General features: G+C 39.9%; 1 protein-coding gene across 10 annotated transcripts in view; it reads right to left on the bottom strand.

Annotated features, from left to right (window-relative positions):
* The window catches only part of FRYL (FRY like transcription coactivator), a 151,440-nt gene extending 134,886 nt beyond the window's left edge, over positions 1-16,554 (bottom strand). For 5 of the 10 annotated variants that reach the window (XM_066317024.1, XM_066317025.1, XM_066317026.1 and 2 more), the window contains exon 1: positions 2,072-2,396. In XM_066317024.1, the coding sequence (XP_066173121.1) occupies positions 2,072-2,246 (175 nt within the window). In that variant the 5' untranslated portion in view covers positions 2,247-2,396. Of the gene's footprint in view, positions 1-2,071; positions 2,398-16,359 lie in introns of those variants that run through there. The other 5 variants (XM_066317027.1, XM_066317035.1, XM_066317030.1 and 2 more) reach the window with 3 other exon arrangements.
* Positions 16,555-17,352: the final 798 nt, after the last annotated feature.

The following is a 17,352-nucleotide window of genomic DNA, read 5'->3' as shown; positions in this document are numbered from 1 at the left end:
ACTCTCAAATTCAAACATTACTAATAGGACAAACCACTTTAGCTTTAAAAAACTATTAAGTTCCTCAACAGCTTCACTACATTAAATTCTGTGCTGCATTAACACCACATTTGCCAACAACAAGCAAATGTTCACAATGTTTTTTTCAAATAATTCTATTGTTCTATTACCTGTTTGGTCAGCACCTGCCTTCTGCAGCATACCCAGCTGGTAAACACAGTAGTTCTTTTGCTCTGTTCCAGCAGAGCAGTTCATTCCATTACCAAGATACAAAAATAGAAATAAGCAGATAATTTAAAGAGGATTCAGCTACTATCTGCTATTGTAAAAGCATGATCCCAGAACAGACTCTAAGTCTTCATTTCGTAAATGATGACATCACACTGTTAAGCAATATTAGTCAGGCACTGCTGGTTTCCATAAAATCACTCCTAATGGTCACCATTTTTTAATCACATATTAATTATAATCAAGAGAGGAAAACTCATCTTTAACAGTCAGACTAGTTTATTCTATGTTAATTAACCTCATTTGCTCAAACTATCAACAAAACACTGAACAAAGATGAATGTATCTGTTTTGTCTACAAATATCCATCAGCTATAGCATTTTCTTTTAACCTGACACAAAGACAATTCTATTTCTTCTGAAAGTATAACGTGGAAAAAATATAATATTTAAATTGAGAGCTATGAAGAAAAGAGAATACAGCATAAAAGCAGGATTGGTAAGATACACCTATGGAGATATTAAATTAACAGCAATATCCAACTATAAACTCCAAGGCTGTTGTACAGCATTCCAAGTTAAGTGAAGGGTTTTTAGCCTCATTATCAGACACCATGGGCTTCTGATCAGTTTTCAAGTATCTAGGCAGCTATAACAGACTTTATTCTGCAGGCAGCCTTCAATAACCCATAGCATTAGAACATTAATTTGTAATTTGCTGTGCACAGGAACAACTTGTTTAACAGAACAGAGCTGTCCCTGCTCTCCTCAGCTGCCTCAGCCTGATGCACTTACTCTTACTTACACTTACTCTTACTCAGCCTTTTGCACTGAAAAAAGTGGCTAATGTTACAATCAGAAAGGCTAAGAGAAGTCTTTCCAAGGAAATCCTTTCTCCCACCACCACCAGCTTAATTCCTAAGGCTGTAAGTTCATCACCCAGTTGGATGGATGAATGTGTCCATCTCCTACCATTGTAGGCAGATAGAAAAATTATTGCAGGTAAGGAAAAAAAATTAAAAACCATTCTAATTCTTGAAAATATTCAACCACAAAGAGAAGGTAAAAAACTGCATCTGGCAGCCAGCAGAATCCAAGACCATAAAGGCCCAAGACTGCACTATTTTAGTTGAAGGCAAAAAGAAAAAAAAGTAAAACTGAATTTTCCATTACCATCCAGCTGTATTATCTGAAAAAGGAACATGAACTAATTCTACTTTCTATTAGCATGATATACTGTAATTTTTAGCCACTAGTACATAGTTGTACTGTTTGGGTTAAAAATTCTCTATACAATATCCATATTCTTACTTGATTTATTTACATATCATATTTACTAAAAACGTGCAATCTTCAAAACACTAAAAAAGGGAAACATACCCTGTTTTGAGACAAAGGAAAACTCTTATAAGGAAAGCCTTTGAAAACTTAGGGGATCAGAAAAACAGGGAAAGAAAAGATGACAAAACTCACATCTTGCACTGCAGTCACAGATCTCTATGTAGCACAGTTCTGTCTAGACAACTTAGTGCCTAATTTTATGTCCATAAACATATTAAACTTAAACATATTCTTTTCCCAGGAAGAGGGGAGAAAGTCACACAGGCATGCAGAGACAAGAAGTAATCCTGAAATTAGGAATCCTGAAAAATTGCTTCCACATGGGTCATTAACAAGCGATAATGCGTCCATGACAATATAGATCTAAAGCTTAAGACACCATAATCCTAGAAACTCTGATAAAAAGGCCTTTTATAATCAAACTTGTCAATTTAACAAAACAATCGCGATCTGAAGAAAGAGCTTAGCGATCAGTTTTCACCAGGCTGACATGGATACATACAGTAATCAGGATGTAAAACATGTGGCCCCTCGTCTTCATCTATTGTCTGTCCTAATGAAAACAGCCTGACCCGCCTCATCTTCAGCAGCCTTGGAGAGCTCTCACGGGCTGTACTCCCAACATCCAGAACATCTCCAGAAGCGGCGGTGGGAACAATTTTTTTCAGGAATTCCATTTCTACATTGCCCTCTGTGCTCTCTCAGCAGTTATGCTCTACTTCACAGAGCGTGGCTCCCACACCAACTTCCTTGAGCACGGAGAGGTGGACTTCTCCTGGTGATGTCATGTTAAACCTGGGTGGTGCCAACAGCAGCGTCAGCTGCCAGCCAGCTGCTGCAGGGCAGATTCTGAAGACATTTAACTGTGAGGACTGATAAGAAAACCAAACACCACCAAGCCCACATATTAACCAACACACGCTCAGCTCTGCACGCCAGGGAGACACTATGCAGTGCTGCAAAAATTTTAAGCACTAAGAAAATTTGCAACACATTCGTAAACTCGTATCTGACAGAGTTCAATAGCTCTTCATTTTCATGAAGTGCACAGAGAGTGTTCATCTGTATTTGAAGGGTAACACTTATCATTCAGAAAGTCTAGGCACTTTGTTTTTAAAGCCGGTCTGTAACATCACCATGCACATTCTCACATAGTGTTTTAGCCACTAACTACAAAAATACTAACTTATATATTAAGTTCTGTTTTGCAGGGACTCTGATGCTATTTTTACCACTTAAAATATTCGCACCACCCTCCAGAAAACTACAAGTACAGAAATAACATGTCTCTTGTCCAAACATCCACTTTATCCCTAGGGTTACTTCTCCCTACATGCCTGGTTTAGCTGAGGTTTTTTGGGTTCCTTTAAATTTATTTATTATTTTGCTTAGCTCTTAAAAAGTAAAAACTCTATAAAAGGTATCAGCATAACATATTCTAGGTCTCATAGTTTCAGTTAAATGCTCACAAGGGGCTGCTCAACTGGATTAAGTTGTCAGTCTTAGTCAGCTGCCACATCTGTGGTTCAGAACACCACAACTTGAAAAAGTTGGTACAAGCTCAAAGTTGCCACCCAAGACATTTTCCAAGTTCTATATAGGACTGAAAATGTCTTTTCTAGTCAATCCTGCCTTAAAATCCCCAGATATCCAAGTTAGTCTAAATTCCCCTCGTAAATGAATACAAACACCTACACATTTTTTCCCTTATAAATAAATACAAATTTCTGACCTTATCATAAGAGACATATTGCAAGAATACTACTTCCTGCAGGCAGATCAAGCAGAAAATTCTTCCTATGATTTCCTTCACAGTATTGTTTGCACAATACAAAAAGAATTACAGAGAAGTGGATTTATGCATTTTCAGAACAAATAATAAAGACACCACAAAGACAATTTGTGATTACAACAGATCACGAGTCATTACAAGCTCAAGCCATCATTTATTCGTAATAGCATTATTTTCTATAGAATTTCTTTCTTTGCCCTTGAAATCTTGCCACAAACCTACTTTGCAGATCCTCATATTTGGGAACAAGAGAGAAATTCAGATATTTCCCTGAGACTGAGAATGCTTCCAACCATCCACCTGCAGTTTGCAGACGGGGAAATCAGATGTTTCACTTTGTACCTATCTTAAACACCCTCTAAAAGGCTCAAACTAGATATCAAAGTGCTCTTTACCATGCTATGGAGGTTTTATTATTCGTGTGGACACAGGGTGGAGCCAACAGGTGAAGTGCAAGTACCTAGTGCACCACATCTATTAAGTGCACAAGGTGAGAGATTTTATACAAAGTGTGGCATATGTGAGTTATTCATGAATTTTAAAAAACAATTAGGTGTTGAAACTACACTTTTTTAAAATTAGAAAACAACAGCCTTTCAAGTAACAGGACACACAAAACACAAGCAAGTAATAAAAAGCCACCCTCCATACACACGATTATATTTCAAGATTAAACCTAATAAACTAATAAAACTTATACAAAACAGATGTATCCAAAAGCTTTTGACTGATTTTTCCCTTAGGGTGGCCTTTGACTCTTAAGAACATTGAGAAGTTTTCTACAGAAGAGAGCTGAGGATACATCCATGTATATATATTTTATATATATATATATGGATATATATATGGATGGCTGCAGGTTAACTCCAGGACTTCCATACTTCATTACATTCTATGAAAACAGCATTTTATAAAAAAAGAACGCAAAATACAAGGCTTATGTTTTTGCCTTGGTATCTCATCTCACATACACTCCTCTCTCACATCTTACTACATCTTAAACAGTAAATGTACAATTGTACTGGGTTCTATGCAACCTGGGCAATTTTTACAGATTATCTGTCAGTGTAAAACATACCAGAAATCTTACAATTGTTATACCTCAATTCATGTTTAAACAAAACCAAACAGGTGACAAAACGCCTTATGCAATAAATTTTAACACTTTCTTATTCTGGAACCTATAAATAAAAAACCCAAAAATATAGCAGACTTGGTCTTAGAACTGCTATATGCATTACAGCAAGTTCTTTGATATCTTTTCATATTGTATTCCACTTCTGTTACACTCAAAGGATGACTCTGACTCTGCACTGAAGTGCCTGCTGAAGTCCTTCAGGCTTCCCCTGCCACAGTCCTTGATGTTTGTATGTATCACTAGCTGTGCAAGAATGTCTGAGCTCTGCACCTCTCACTAGCAAGAATCCACATTAGCAGAACTTGGCATCAGAAGGGGTACAAACAGATCATGAAACATGCAGAAGTGTAATAGTGGGAGACCCTGTGAATGATCACAGCACAACAGCACTTCTCAGAGCACTGTCCCCTTGGGTTAGACCTTTGAGAACACAAATAGCTAGGCTCTCTGGCAGGGCTGCATGGAAAGCCACGTACATGGGAATTCCACTGAAGCGGGTGGACCTCACAGAGGAACACCTCAAGAATGAGAAATACTGAAAAAACAAAACATGGTCAATGAAAGAAAGATCCATGTGAGAGAGAACTACTCGCAAGTGCCTTGGATTCACACAGTGCAGAGAATTCTAGAATTAGCAATTATAATAGTAAAAGACATTTCTAAACCAGACAAGATACTGGGAAGTACCATTTTGGAAGACTGCTTAGAGGCCTTATAGCCTACCACAAAACAACACATCATTTGACAGGTCTCTTCCTCAGCAAGCGTGCACCTTCGTAACACGAAATGTTTCTAGGACTACCCCACGGCGGCAGAGAAACGGCAGCCTAGCCCTGCCTGCTGTGGGAGAGGGGGCAAAGATTTAGTTCACATTTAAGGCGTAATAAGAGAGGTGGCGGTGTGCGGAGAGGGGAGAAGCGCGGAGCCGCCGCCGTCCCCGGGAGCCCGCAGCCGGCACACGGCTTTGCCCGCAGCGCCCCCGCCCGGCGCGGGGCCGCACTGCGCCTCCTCGGCCCGGAGCCCTCACAGCGGGCCGCCTGTGCCCTGTGTGTGCCGCACACACCGCCCGGACAGCACAGAGCACTGCGCCTCCTCGGCCCGGGGCCCTCACAGCCCCACCGCCTGTGCCCTGTGTGTGCCGCACACACCGCCCGGCCCGGGGCTCACAGCGGGCCGCCTGTGCCCTGTGTGTGCCGCACACACCGCCCGGACAGCACAGAGCACTGCGCCTCCTCGGCCCGGGGCCCTCACAGCGGGCCGCCTGTGCCCTGTGTGTGCCGAACACACCGCCCGGACAGCACAGAGCACTGCGCCTCCTCGGCCCGGCCCGGGGCTCACAGCCCCACCGCCTGTGCCCTGTGTGTGCCGCACACACCGCCCGGCCCGGAGCCCCCACAGCGGGCCGCCTGTGCCCTGTGTGTGCCGCACACACCGCCCGGCCCGGGGCCCTCACAGCGGGCCGCCTGTGCCCTGTGTGTGCCGCACACACCGCCCGGCCCGGAGCCCCCACAGCGGGCCGCCTGTGCCCTGTGTGTGCCGCACACACCGCCCGGCCCGGGGCCCTCACAGCGGGCCGCCTGTGCCCTGTGGGTGCCGCACACACCGCCCGGCCCGGAGCCCCCACAGCGGGCCGCCTGTGCCCTGTGTGTGCCGCACACACCGCCCGGCCCCGGGCTCTCACAGCGGGCCGCCTGTGCCCTGTGTGTGCCGCACACACCGCCCGGCCCGGAGCCCCCACAGCGGGCCGCCTGTGCCCTGTGTGTGCCGCACACACCGCCCGGCCCGGGGCCCTCACAGCGGGCCGCCTGTGCCCTGTGGGTGCCGCACACACCGCCCGGCCCGGAGCCCCCACAGCGGGCCGCCTGTGCCCTGTGTGTGCCGCACACACCGCCCGGCCCGGGGCCCTCACAGCGGGCCGCCTGTGCCCTGTGTGTGCCGCACACACCGCCCGGCACAGCACAGAGCAGAACTAAGCCCGATTTCACGGGCCTCCGCAGAAGGCAACAAGTTCATGCGAGCTTGCTTAGCACGGTGGGAACACGAGTTCCAAAATATGTTAAGGAAACTCCCCGTCCGCCCATCCGGGGCCACTGCGGCACCGCCTGAGCGGGGACCGAGGCGCCTTCCCAGCTGCACAGCCCACACTCGCAGTCAGCCGAGCTTTCCTGCGCCTTCTAGCCCAGGGTTCCCACAGCACAGTTTCTGACGTCCAAATCTTTAATCATGGTGCAATCATTAAATCCGAAAATAACAGCTGCAGCTGGTGTCTCCACAGAGGGACCCTGGGCGTTTATACCCTCACAGTGTAGGCACATGTCTGGGGTCTTGCAGCTGAGCCCCGGCGGCCACCACAGGCCCCTGTGCCCTTCGCTGTGCAAAGGGTCCGCAACTCCCCTTCTCCTGCCTGGGCAGAGCTCAGCCTGCAGCCGCACACCAAGCCACATACCAGGATTGTATCCCTCAGCAGCCATGCTGGCAGTACGGCCATTGGTGTAACCACAGCTGGAGGCACTCCTGTGCCAGCGAAGCGCAAGTTCACACTGCAAACCTTGGTGGCCTAAACGTCTTTTCCAACCTACCTTTTCCAACGATTCCATGATCTCCCCTTGAGGTAAGCACTGCTATGGGGTGGGCTCATCCATCGGCCCCCAGACCATGTGCTTTCTCCCAGCTTTTTTTTTTTTTCCTCCCAACAGGACAACATTAACTGGACCGAACAAAACACAAACAAAAAGCTCCCACAACAACCACAAACAACAATCCCAACCCAAACACCAATATTCCCCTGCAAAAAAGATATAAACAATACCACACCAAAACAAAAATCTACAAAGCAAAACTATCCTTCCTGCAGGGACCCTGGCACTGGAGGCATTACCAAAGGAGTTTCAACAGGAGAGAGAGACCCAGCAGTACAAGAAAGGGTTCAAGTTTTGCCTATTCCAAAAGTGAGTGGGCCAAGTGATGCAAAGTGGTCTCTCCGTTTTCAGCTTTTCAAGAAATGTTAATAAATTCCCTGAGATTAAGGGTGTTAACTAAGCTTCCCATACTGCACATAGCATATAAAACCTATTGAACACAGCATTAATGTGCACCAAATAAACATGACTGTTTTCAGCAACTTCCTCATTTCAACCTGACATCACTACTTCATGTGAAAGTAAATCTGCTAAAAAAACAGTCACTACAACAACACCCAAATATTTGGGAGAAAAACCCAAATACAGGAAGTTTCTTCTTGATGCTTAGAAGAGAAGATGAATTCGTAAGACTATTTGGAATAGTTTGTCTTATCCCAATGAAAACAATCTACTCTTACAATAAAAAAAAAAAGTTAAGACACAATACACACAACTGAAAGCAGAATAAAGCAGTAGAGTTAGAAATCAAACAGTCCAGGCTGCAGGTATAAATTAACACATCTGCATTAAACTCCAGGGTGTTGGGTTCAATCAATGTATATTTTTTCCAATAAACTCTCTGTATCAGTGCAAACTTGTTGTAGGTATTATTTTACATACAAAATACTTTAATCTTTCTATAATTTTGGTTTACTGCTTTTTTTCATGTAAAAATGTGAATAGTTTCAGTTATCTCCATGCTTTTCTTAGACTTACCTAGCTATTTCCTGAGAAATCAAAGAAACAACAGTCAGTTTCTGGTAAAGCTTCACTTTTCTTTCAATCACTTAGGCTTATTTATTTGCTTTATGTGGCAGCTGGAGATTCTTTGGAGCGAGCTGTGGGACTTGTTCTTTGGAAGGCTGCAAATTTCCGAGAATGATTTCATGGGGAGGGGGCAGTCAGAGTTTGCCTTTGATTATCTTGCATTAGTATGAAAAGGAACAAAAATTCCTGCCAAAATATATCCATCAGCAGTTGAACATAAGACTGTCATGTTCACTCACTGAATACAATATTATTCCATTTAATAGAAAAGCTCCCAAAACTTGACCATTTATGTATTAACCTTTAACAGCTCTTATCTTGAGGTCACATGCAAGAACACAATGCTTTCCTGAACTCATTAGGAGTTCCTGAGAAGATCAAGGTATTGTCTACCCCACAGCTTCTACAATCCTCAGTCAGGATAAGGATCTGAGCTTCCTGTTGCTAAACTCTCCCTTGTTCCAAGCACTGATATATTGCACAGGACCTTCCAAACCTATGAATTCCTCCCTCTGGCAGATTTTTATTCAAATAAGAACCTGCAGCAGTACATAGCCTGAAGCATACCCATTTCCATGCAAGTAGAAACAGCAAAAGACATCATTACACAATCCCACAATAGAAGTGGCCAGATTTTTTTTCCTATAAAATAATCGAAGTGAATGATGACAATCTTGATGTTGGTATCTTTATATAAAGGACATTAAAATAAGCAACATTTTAAAACCAAAGGTTCATTGCCAGAACAACAATGGCAACACTGCTGTGAAATTAGATCTGCAGGGAATTGAGACCTGAAAACTTTTACCAAAAGCTTTTTAAGTGCTTTACAGAAAAACAAGAGTTGCCAATTGTTAATGCATAGAACAGCCAGAACATAGACAGTAAGAGATAACCAGAAACCAACATATATCTTTTCAGAATTATTTAAGCACAGTGGGTCAACATGGATTTCTTAAACAAATATTTGGGCCATTTAGCTGATGATTTTTACAGCCTCTGTTTCACAGGCTCTGTTAGGAGTTTCTCTAGCACTACATAAAAATACACATTTGTAGAAGACTTCCCTCATGTTTGAATGGCCAACTTTTAAAATCATGTTGAAAGCATAAAAGTCAAATGGCAAGGGAACTTATATTTCACTGTTCAAAATAACTTTCTTTCCAATCCCACAAGTGCATACAGCACACTTTTCTTGCTTCCCTTACCAAGGCTAACCTGACCATAGTTTACTGCTTAAAATCTTATACAAGGCAGGCATGTTTCAAATGCTACTGACCTGAGGGAACAATCATTATCCTTTCTTTCACTGTGATTTTCTTCATAGCTTTTATTACTTAAAGAAGAAAAAAAAACAACCCAAAACATCCTTACAATTCATAGAATAAGCTCCATTTGCAATAGCAATGAAAAATCTCTCAGTGCCTACATTAAATAAAGGTTCTGTCTTGGTTTACATAGCATTCATCAGTCCCATCTATTTTAGTTCTTCTCTTCCAAAATTAACTGTGTTCTTGAAACATGGCCACAGAAAGTCTAACCTACATGGCAAAATAGAAAGTAAAAACTAATATTCAACTCACTTGAAAGAAAACCCAATCCACCTGGGTGGCTGCATTCACAAGTCCATTCATGTGGATTGACACGCTCAAGTCTCTACTAATTTAGCCTTTGTTATACAGACCCTACTATTAAAACTCTGAAACACTACATATATAGTGAAAAATATTTATATTACAGGATTTATACTAGCTGAGGAGCAACGGATTTATAAATCTCACATAATACATAGTCCTCCTATACAGAATTTCATAATGTCATCTCTTTCTCATAACAAAACCACTGTGTCAAAAGGAGGATGTTCCAACAGAGATCAAGATCTATGGACTAATACTAAAATAGTCACAGAATAAATATGTACTTCATTTTCTTAAGTGAGGTATTTTTTAGCCATTTGTGCAACTACCTAAAGTTGCTAAGTAGCTAAATCAAGTTGATGAACAAATTGTTTCTCACAGAGAAGTGCTGTCTGTGAGACTCCAGAACATCATTCTTAGCTAGAGGTAGTTAAAGCTATTATATCTATCTTCCTAACAGACTATTATTTTTAAAAGTTAGATATTGCCTGTTTGCCCACATATATATTGAGACAGAACTTCAAACCTTCTCCCTTCTTTTTTTTGGTCAAAGACAGAAATAATAATCTCTAAAGCATTACATGACTCCTCAATTGAAAATACCTAAGTTTAGATTTTTAAAAAGTAGTATTCCTATTTAAATCATAAATGAAAGACTTCCTTCACTGTAAAGCAACAGCAGTCCAGTTCTTGTGCAATACAAATGTCTTTGGCCCTTCTTTTTACTTAGTAACTTAAAAGCATTTCCACTTGATAATCTGAACATAACCAGAAAGAACAAATGCTGCTGCCAGAAGTCTGCAATTAGATTTGACCAGAGCACAGCCCCAGCCCTACACTCAATGTAGCTGCACTACAGTACTCAGGGCTGAAGCCTTCAACATTTGTGGCTTATAGAAAGATTGGCACCTGTATCAAAGGAAAACAAATTCACTCTGGTCTGAGCAAGATGCCTTCCCCTTACTGGGAACACACAATAACTACATTGAAATCAAGGCAGAGGGAAAATTACATACTTAAGGAACTTACTTATCAGATAGTACATGACTGAGTACGATGTACCACAGTAATACATCACGTGAAAACCTGCTATCATTTCAAGCAATTCTTCCATCTAAATTCTGTACCCCTCAAAGAGAATAGCATTACTACAGAAAAAAACCTATGGGATATTATTTCCATTGAACAAAGTGAGAAGCTTTTTGGTGGGTTTTGTTTTGTTTTCTAATTAACATACAATTCTCTCCTGCCTTAAGGAGGATAAAAATCAACAACAACCAAAACAACAGATACTGCAGAGGATGCTCCCAGTAGAATTCCACATGTGCCTGTGGGCACCACAGTATTGTAGCTTTAAATACATAAACATTTGCAAAATGTCATTCATGTTTAACAGAAAACAAGAAAGAGGCAGAGAATTTGCACTTTTAGAATTTCTATAAAGGAAAGAACAGATATAATTTAGGTTTAGTGAGGTTTTGGTTTCAGGGTTTTGAGCACAGTAGAGGAAGTTCTAACTTTCAGTGTTAGAAATCAGATGAAATCTGATTTCCTATGTGGAAAGATACAACATACTTGGATGAAATAGGGGACTAACAAAGGTACTAAATTAAAGTTCAAAAATGTTTCTAGTAAGAAGGGGAGAAAAAAACCCTAAGTTTGGAATCAAACAATTTTTGATTGTTAGCAAATAACTAAACACAGTTGCTAAATGCACTGCTAGAATAACTAATTGTCACTATATCAAAGTTTCTAAGTAAACAAATGCACTGAAAGTTGAAGGAACTAAACAAAAAAAATTGTTTAGCCACCCAAGAAAAAACATCAATTTCCACCCCATATGGAACACTTATGTAGTTCTGCACAACAATACAGGTTTGCTTGCTAAATACAGTCCTATTATCACAGTAAAGCTTATAAAACCTAAGAGTGGTAAACAAGATCAGCATAAAAAAATAAAATAAAACCCAGAAGCAATACACAGCACAGTGACTTTGCAGCTTCAGAAGGACAGTGAACAGACTTTTCTTAAAAGACAGCAATCAAGGTAAAGGTACTGTTCCTACACACCAGCTCTGCTGAGTGATAAGTTGTAAAGTACAGACTGAGACAAAAGGGTGGTGGCATACTTTTAACTCACACATCTCATCAGATTAAAAGGAGTATTTTAATTTCTGATGCCAGAAGAAACATAAATGAGATTAGCATGCACTGTAAAAGACTTATGAAAGTGTTATTATGGAAGATAATTGCTGTATTACCCATCTGAAGGAAAGGTTAAACCTGTTCCTGTTAGGAGAAGGAAAAAAAAAATCACCTGCCTTTGAAGAGAAGAAACTAAAATTTAAGGGCCAAGCAGAACATGATCACCAAAGAAGGGAAAAATTCCTTTATTTAAAGAAAAAAAGTGATGCTCCAGTCATCAGATAAGAACAAAAAGACTAAAGAACACTTGAGTGCTTTCTTCACTTGTGACTTTTAATAATAAAAGGCTAGTAATTGTAATAGTGAAAGACAGGAAGATCCTTTTCCAAAAATTTTCACAAACTGGAATTACTTGGTCCTTAAGGAAACGTAAAAGAGGTGTGACAACTGTCATTTTGTTCATGCTAGGATTAACTTTCATCACTCACACAGAAGAGCCAATGAAATATAGTTAAAATTAAGAATAGGAGCTAAGTACACCTAAAAGTGAGAAGGCTCCTTCCCTCACACAACCCTGTTATTCCTTAACTCTGCTGCACGTTTTAGACTGAATCCTTGTGTTCTTTATGGAGTAGCTCAAATCAAAAGAACAGTTCTGCATCAGAAGTGAGGCTTACTGCACTTCACTATGCATTTCTGAGGAGGAGTTAAGCACAGCAGAGACAAGACCTTCATGGGCAGTGGTGCACTGTACATGGAAATATTACCCTCTATAAAGCCCTGAGGAGGAGGGCACAAGGGAGGGCAAGTCAAAGTTTCCACAGGAAAGCTCTGCAGCTACACAGGAGATATCAGAAGTAGCTGCATCACTTGTGCTTTAGCCAAACCTCTGGGGGGGGAAAAAAAAAATCACTGTCTTATCTTTGACATACTTGTTTTGTTTAAAGACATACAGTGTTTTCATTAGCTACTAACCAAGGAATAAGCATTTTCCAGTTCCCTCAAGATTTCTTGTTTCCATTCCATATCATAGATTCAAAACTGTAACACAGAGTCTTTACTGTAACTTGTACAGTTACCCTACACCTTAATGCAGAAGTTACTTTTAAATTAAGCACCTCTCCAAGTGAATTGCTTTCAAGCAAACAAACATTTGCTGGCTGCAAATGGAAAACAGCAGCATCTCCACAACCAATATGTAACAGCTGCCAGAACAAAAACAGTGTCAAAAACATGGGTTGAAGATACATATGGATGCAGTTAGCTGTATATGTGTGTGTATATATACATATTAAAAAAGGATTAACAGTGCAATTTTAAGCAAGAGCAAAAATTAGTTAGAATACACAGTTCTTCTCCACCATCTTCCTGCTGATGTGTAATGAGACTGCTAAAAGAAATTCACCACAGGCCTAGCCCCTTTGAAGGCCAAATGCATTTCATTATAGGTGTTAAAAAACACCTAAAGGTAGTGCCTTATTTATTATGCTCAATATACATTCAGGTAACTTTTTTTTAAAATGCAGTCAAGAGAAAAAAAAAAAATCAAACTAAAATTCATCATTCATTATCAAGATATATAGCTGGTCTTCATGAGAGAAAGTAAGTTCAAAATGAAAAAGCTTCACAAAATGTTCAAAACAGAAAATTTATAAATGTTGAATGCTGCTTAAAAAGGAAACCCAAACAAACAAAAAGGCACCAAGTCCCCAGAATCCTAGGGAAATTAAGTCCTACCAGACAGGTTCAACTGTTTTTTTCCCCTCTAGTCTGACAGACACTTTGCCACTTCACAGATTAAGCATCTCTTCTGTGTCCCTATTAGCATTTCTGTCTTCTGTTTGGTAGATGTGCCACGTTTTCTGCAAGTCATTTGTCACTACAATTAGGTATGGTCTACAAAGCTCTTCAGCAGAAACATAACTCTCTAGAGTCAGGCATCAGAGTGAGAACAAAAGTTCAAATGAAGTAGGAGGCCCACAAAAAGCCTTATTAAAAGTCAGTGAGGCCCACTGAGCTATATCTTAATAGAAACTTTGTGATAAAAAAAGAACTCAAATTTTCTGTTGATTTTTCCAATATCCACTTTAGAATTTATATTGACAGAAGGAAAGGAACTGCTGAGCAAAGTAACAAGTAACAAGTACTGCTTTAATCCTAAATGATTACTTAAGAAGAAGAAAAAAGGAAGAATTAGAAAAAAAAAATTTAAAAATAAAATACATTAAAAAACCCACCACACTTCTCATGATGACATTTTATCAATTCTGTTGGGAAAGAAATTAACCAAAATTAGGTGCTACACTTGCAAAAATGTGTGTCAAATATTAACAGGCACATTAATTATTTTTAATACTGTTCAAGAATTGCTTTTAAAGAAATAGGCTTTTCAGCATAACTGGTGCTCCAGACAGTTTTGCAGAGAAGTCATGTGAGCTTTTTCAAGACCTGACTGGACAAAGCCCTGAGCCACAAGGTAGATCAGGAAACTGGTTCCAGGGAGTAAATTAGCAACACCAAAGAAGAATGGCAACTGCCACATTTTCCCATCTATATTATTTTTCCTTATCACACATTTTTAAAGGAAAGCACTTGAATAAAACTCCCTGCATTCTCCAACACAAAAATAGACTGTGAAAGACCACTTCTCACTAAAGTGCAAAATAAAAAAAAACCCAAACACGTTTATTGCCTATACAAAACACAGTAGGCTTTTAATACAGAAGACAACAGATAAAGCTGTGGATCCAGTGCTAAGAATATTTGATTTGTTAAAAAACTGATTGCTTTTTAAGCATCTTGCAGCAAGTACAAAAAGCATAATAATTACTGAGAAGTATTCCAAAAACTAAATCAGAACAGCTTTGTTCCCAATAAAGAAAAACTACACAATTCAAACTTGAACATTTGAAGTTTGTAATTGGAGCACATTTTCTACATAAATATTCAGACATGAAGAAACATACATAAGCATTAAAAATTCTCAAAATTAGATAAAACTAAAGTTGTGCTCAAAAGGATAAGTGTACACAGAAGAAAAACTTACAGTAAAAAAAATCATCCTAATGTTCTCAAACTCTCTGCCTCCATTTTTCTGTTTTATTTAAAAGATTGATTTGGAGTTCCTACTCTGATGTTCAAAGATGTACTTGCCTTCCTTGAGCAATAGCAAGATATGGTGATCAAGATAAACTTCTGCAGCAACAAATTTATTCTACTTTGAGAGAAAGAATACATCTGTCCAAAAATAATTACAGTAAAAAATTCTGACAAAGGACAGTTAAGCAAGTCAGCATGTTGTATAACTAGAAATGAAAAACAGTAACAGAAGTAAAAATGGGTACATGATATACTGGAGATGTCCCAAAGGCAGATTTTATCATGCATTCAAATTCTATTCTTTTGTATACTTCTCCTCCATATATAGAATGATACAAAATAAAGTGAGAGCTATGAAGAAATAGTATAGAACACAAATTATTCTAATTCTTAATTACAACTACTTAATAATAGAACATAAAATACTCTATTACATTCTATGAAGTATTATAGAATATATAAATAATAAATTGTCTTGAATACAGAAGTCCACATAACAAATAGCAGATCAACACCAGCACTCCAACATTTTCATCCTGTCACACCAATGCACCCTCTGTTCTCAAAGACCAAAGGAAAGCACTATCAGTTTTACTGAAAGTCTATCAGTTTTACAACTTGACTGTAGAAAAGCAGTGTGTTGCAGGATTTTTGAAGGACAATTTAGATGTTGGCTGGATCTAGCCATACTCATTTCAGTTCAGAAGTGACAATACTTGCCCCGTACTTGACATCAACGCCTATCTATTTCCTACGGGTAAAATCCTTCCACGCAAAGCACAAAGAAAAGAGCATCGACACACAGCACAGGCTTAGGGCTGAGAACACTGACTAAAGAACCGGAGGGACCCTGCCAGCCCCAAAGGCCCTGGCCGGTGAGCTGCAGTACCCGCCGCGGCCACACGGCGGCAGAGCGCAGCCGAACGCCCATTGGCACCGAGCGCTGACGCCGGGGACGGAGAACTCGAGAGAACTGCGGAACATACAGAAATGACACCAAAGAAATGCTAAAGGTACTAATTCGAGAATTACTAAATGCACAGAAATCACATCTGGATCCAGAAGTCCCCAGGATGCAGATGGCTGTTTGCCCTGCTCTTGACCTCTTCCTTACACATTCACTTTTGGGCATGATTAGTTCCTACACTGTATTAAAATAAAGGTTCTCGTTGGATTTAACGCAGTACAGTTTCTAGTCAGACAACTGATATCTGAAGTAGCAGCTCAAGGTGTGTTAACATTACAATATAGACAAGCAAAACACAAAAAGATACATGAAAATCTATGGCACTGCCACGAGAAGGACCTTACCACTTGGACGCCATCGTTAACCACTGATGAGAGCTGTCACACTTAGGATGGAGCCATCAAGACATTTTCTCCCAAGTCCAATGCTGTGCTTCGAGATGTAAGAGCAGACAAAGATGCAAACAGCTTGGAGTCACCTGGTATGTAGCCAAAAAACTGGAGAAAGATCTCCCAACACAGTACAGAACTCTGAAAAAGAAACGAGAAAAACATTAAACCTTAGACACTTCATAGAGATGTCAACGATTTACCAGTGCTTTAGAATTCTGAATTTATCACTGAAAAGTTAAAAAACTATAAAAATCTATTTGTTACATTTGTCTTCAAAATCGCTGTTCTGCTCAGAAGCTAATTATTCTTAATGATTTTCTTCCCCATGGAAAGAGAAAAATTAAAACTGACACCAAAATAACATCTGGTTTCCCACGCTCAGCATATTCTGCATGCATCCATTGCTTATGAGGAGTTTTAATTGCACTTTAGTTACAAACATATTTTATTAATCATATATAACCACTCTAAAATGCAAGTAATTCTGAATCAATTTTTTCATATTAGTCCTTTTATTGATTTTTTTTCGCATTTTTTGTGGGTTTTTTTCTTTTTTCTTTTTTCTTTTTTTTTCATCTGCTCAGTTAGCAGGAGGATGTGGTCAGAAAAAGAAACAAAACAATACTTCAGCTGGGTCTTCCTAACAAAGCCATGAGAACTTCAGGAGATTACTTCACAATAGAAGTTTGTATGCAGCTGACATACTTGCCACAACTTGCCTAAGCAGCAGTTCTATAGTGCCAAAGTACAGTAAAAAAAGGCACTTTCGTATTTTTAATTTTACCCTGAAGACAGATCAAGAGCTTTCAACTGCTTTTAACAGCTCAAGTCTCATCATGCAGTAGCAGTCCACCACTCTGGAACATCTAGTTTATATGGGGATATTTTTTTTTCTTCTTTTAAAAATTCATAGCTTGGAAAAAAAAAATCCAGGAATTCAAAAAT

Source organism: Sylvia atricapilla, chromosome 4 (assembly GCF_009819655.1).
Source record: "Sylvia atricapilla isolate bSylAtr1 chromosome 4, bSylAtr1.pri, whole genome shotgun sequence".
Classification (NCBI taxonomy): domain Eukaryota; kingdom Metazoa; phylum Chordata; class Aves; order Passeriformes; family Sylviidae; genus Sylvia; species Sylvia atricapilla.
The sequence above is the reverse complement of the archived record's forward strand: the minus strand, read 5'-3'. Positions and strand labels throughout refer to the sequence as shown.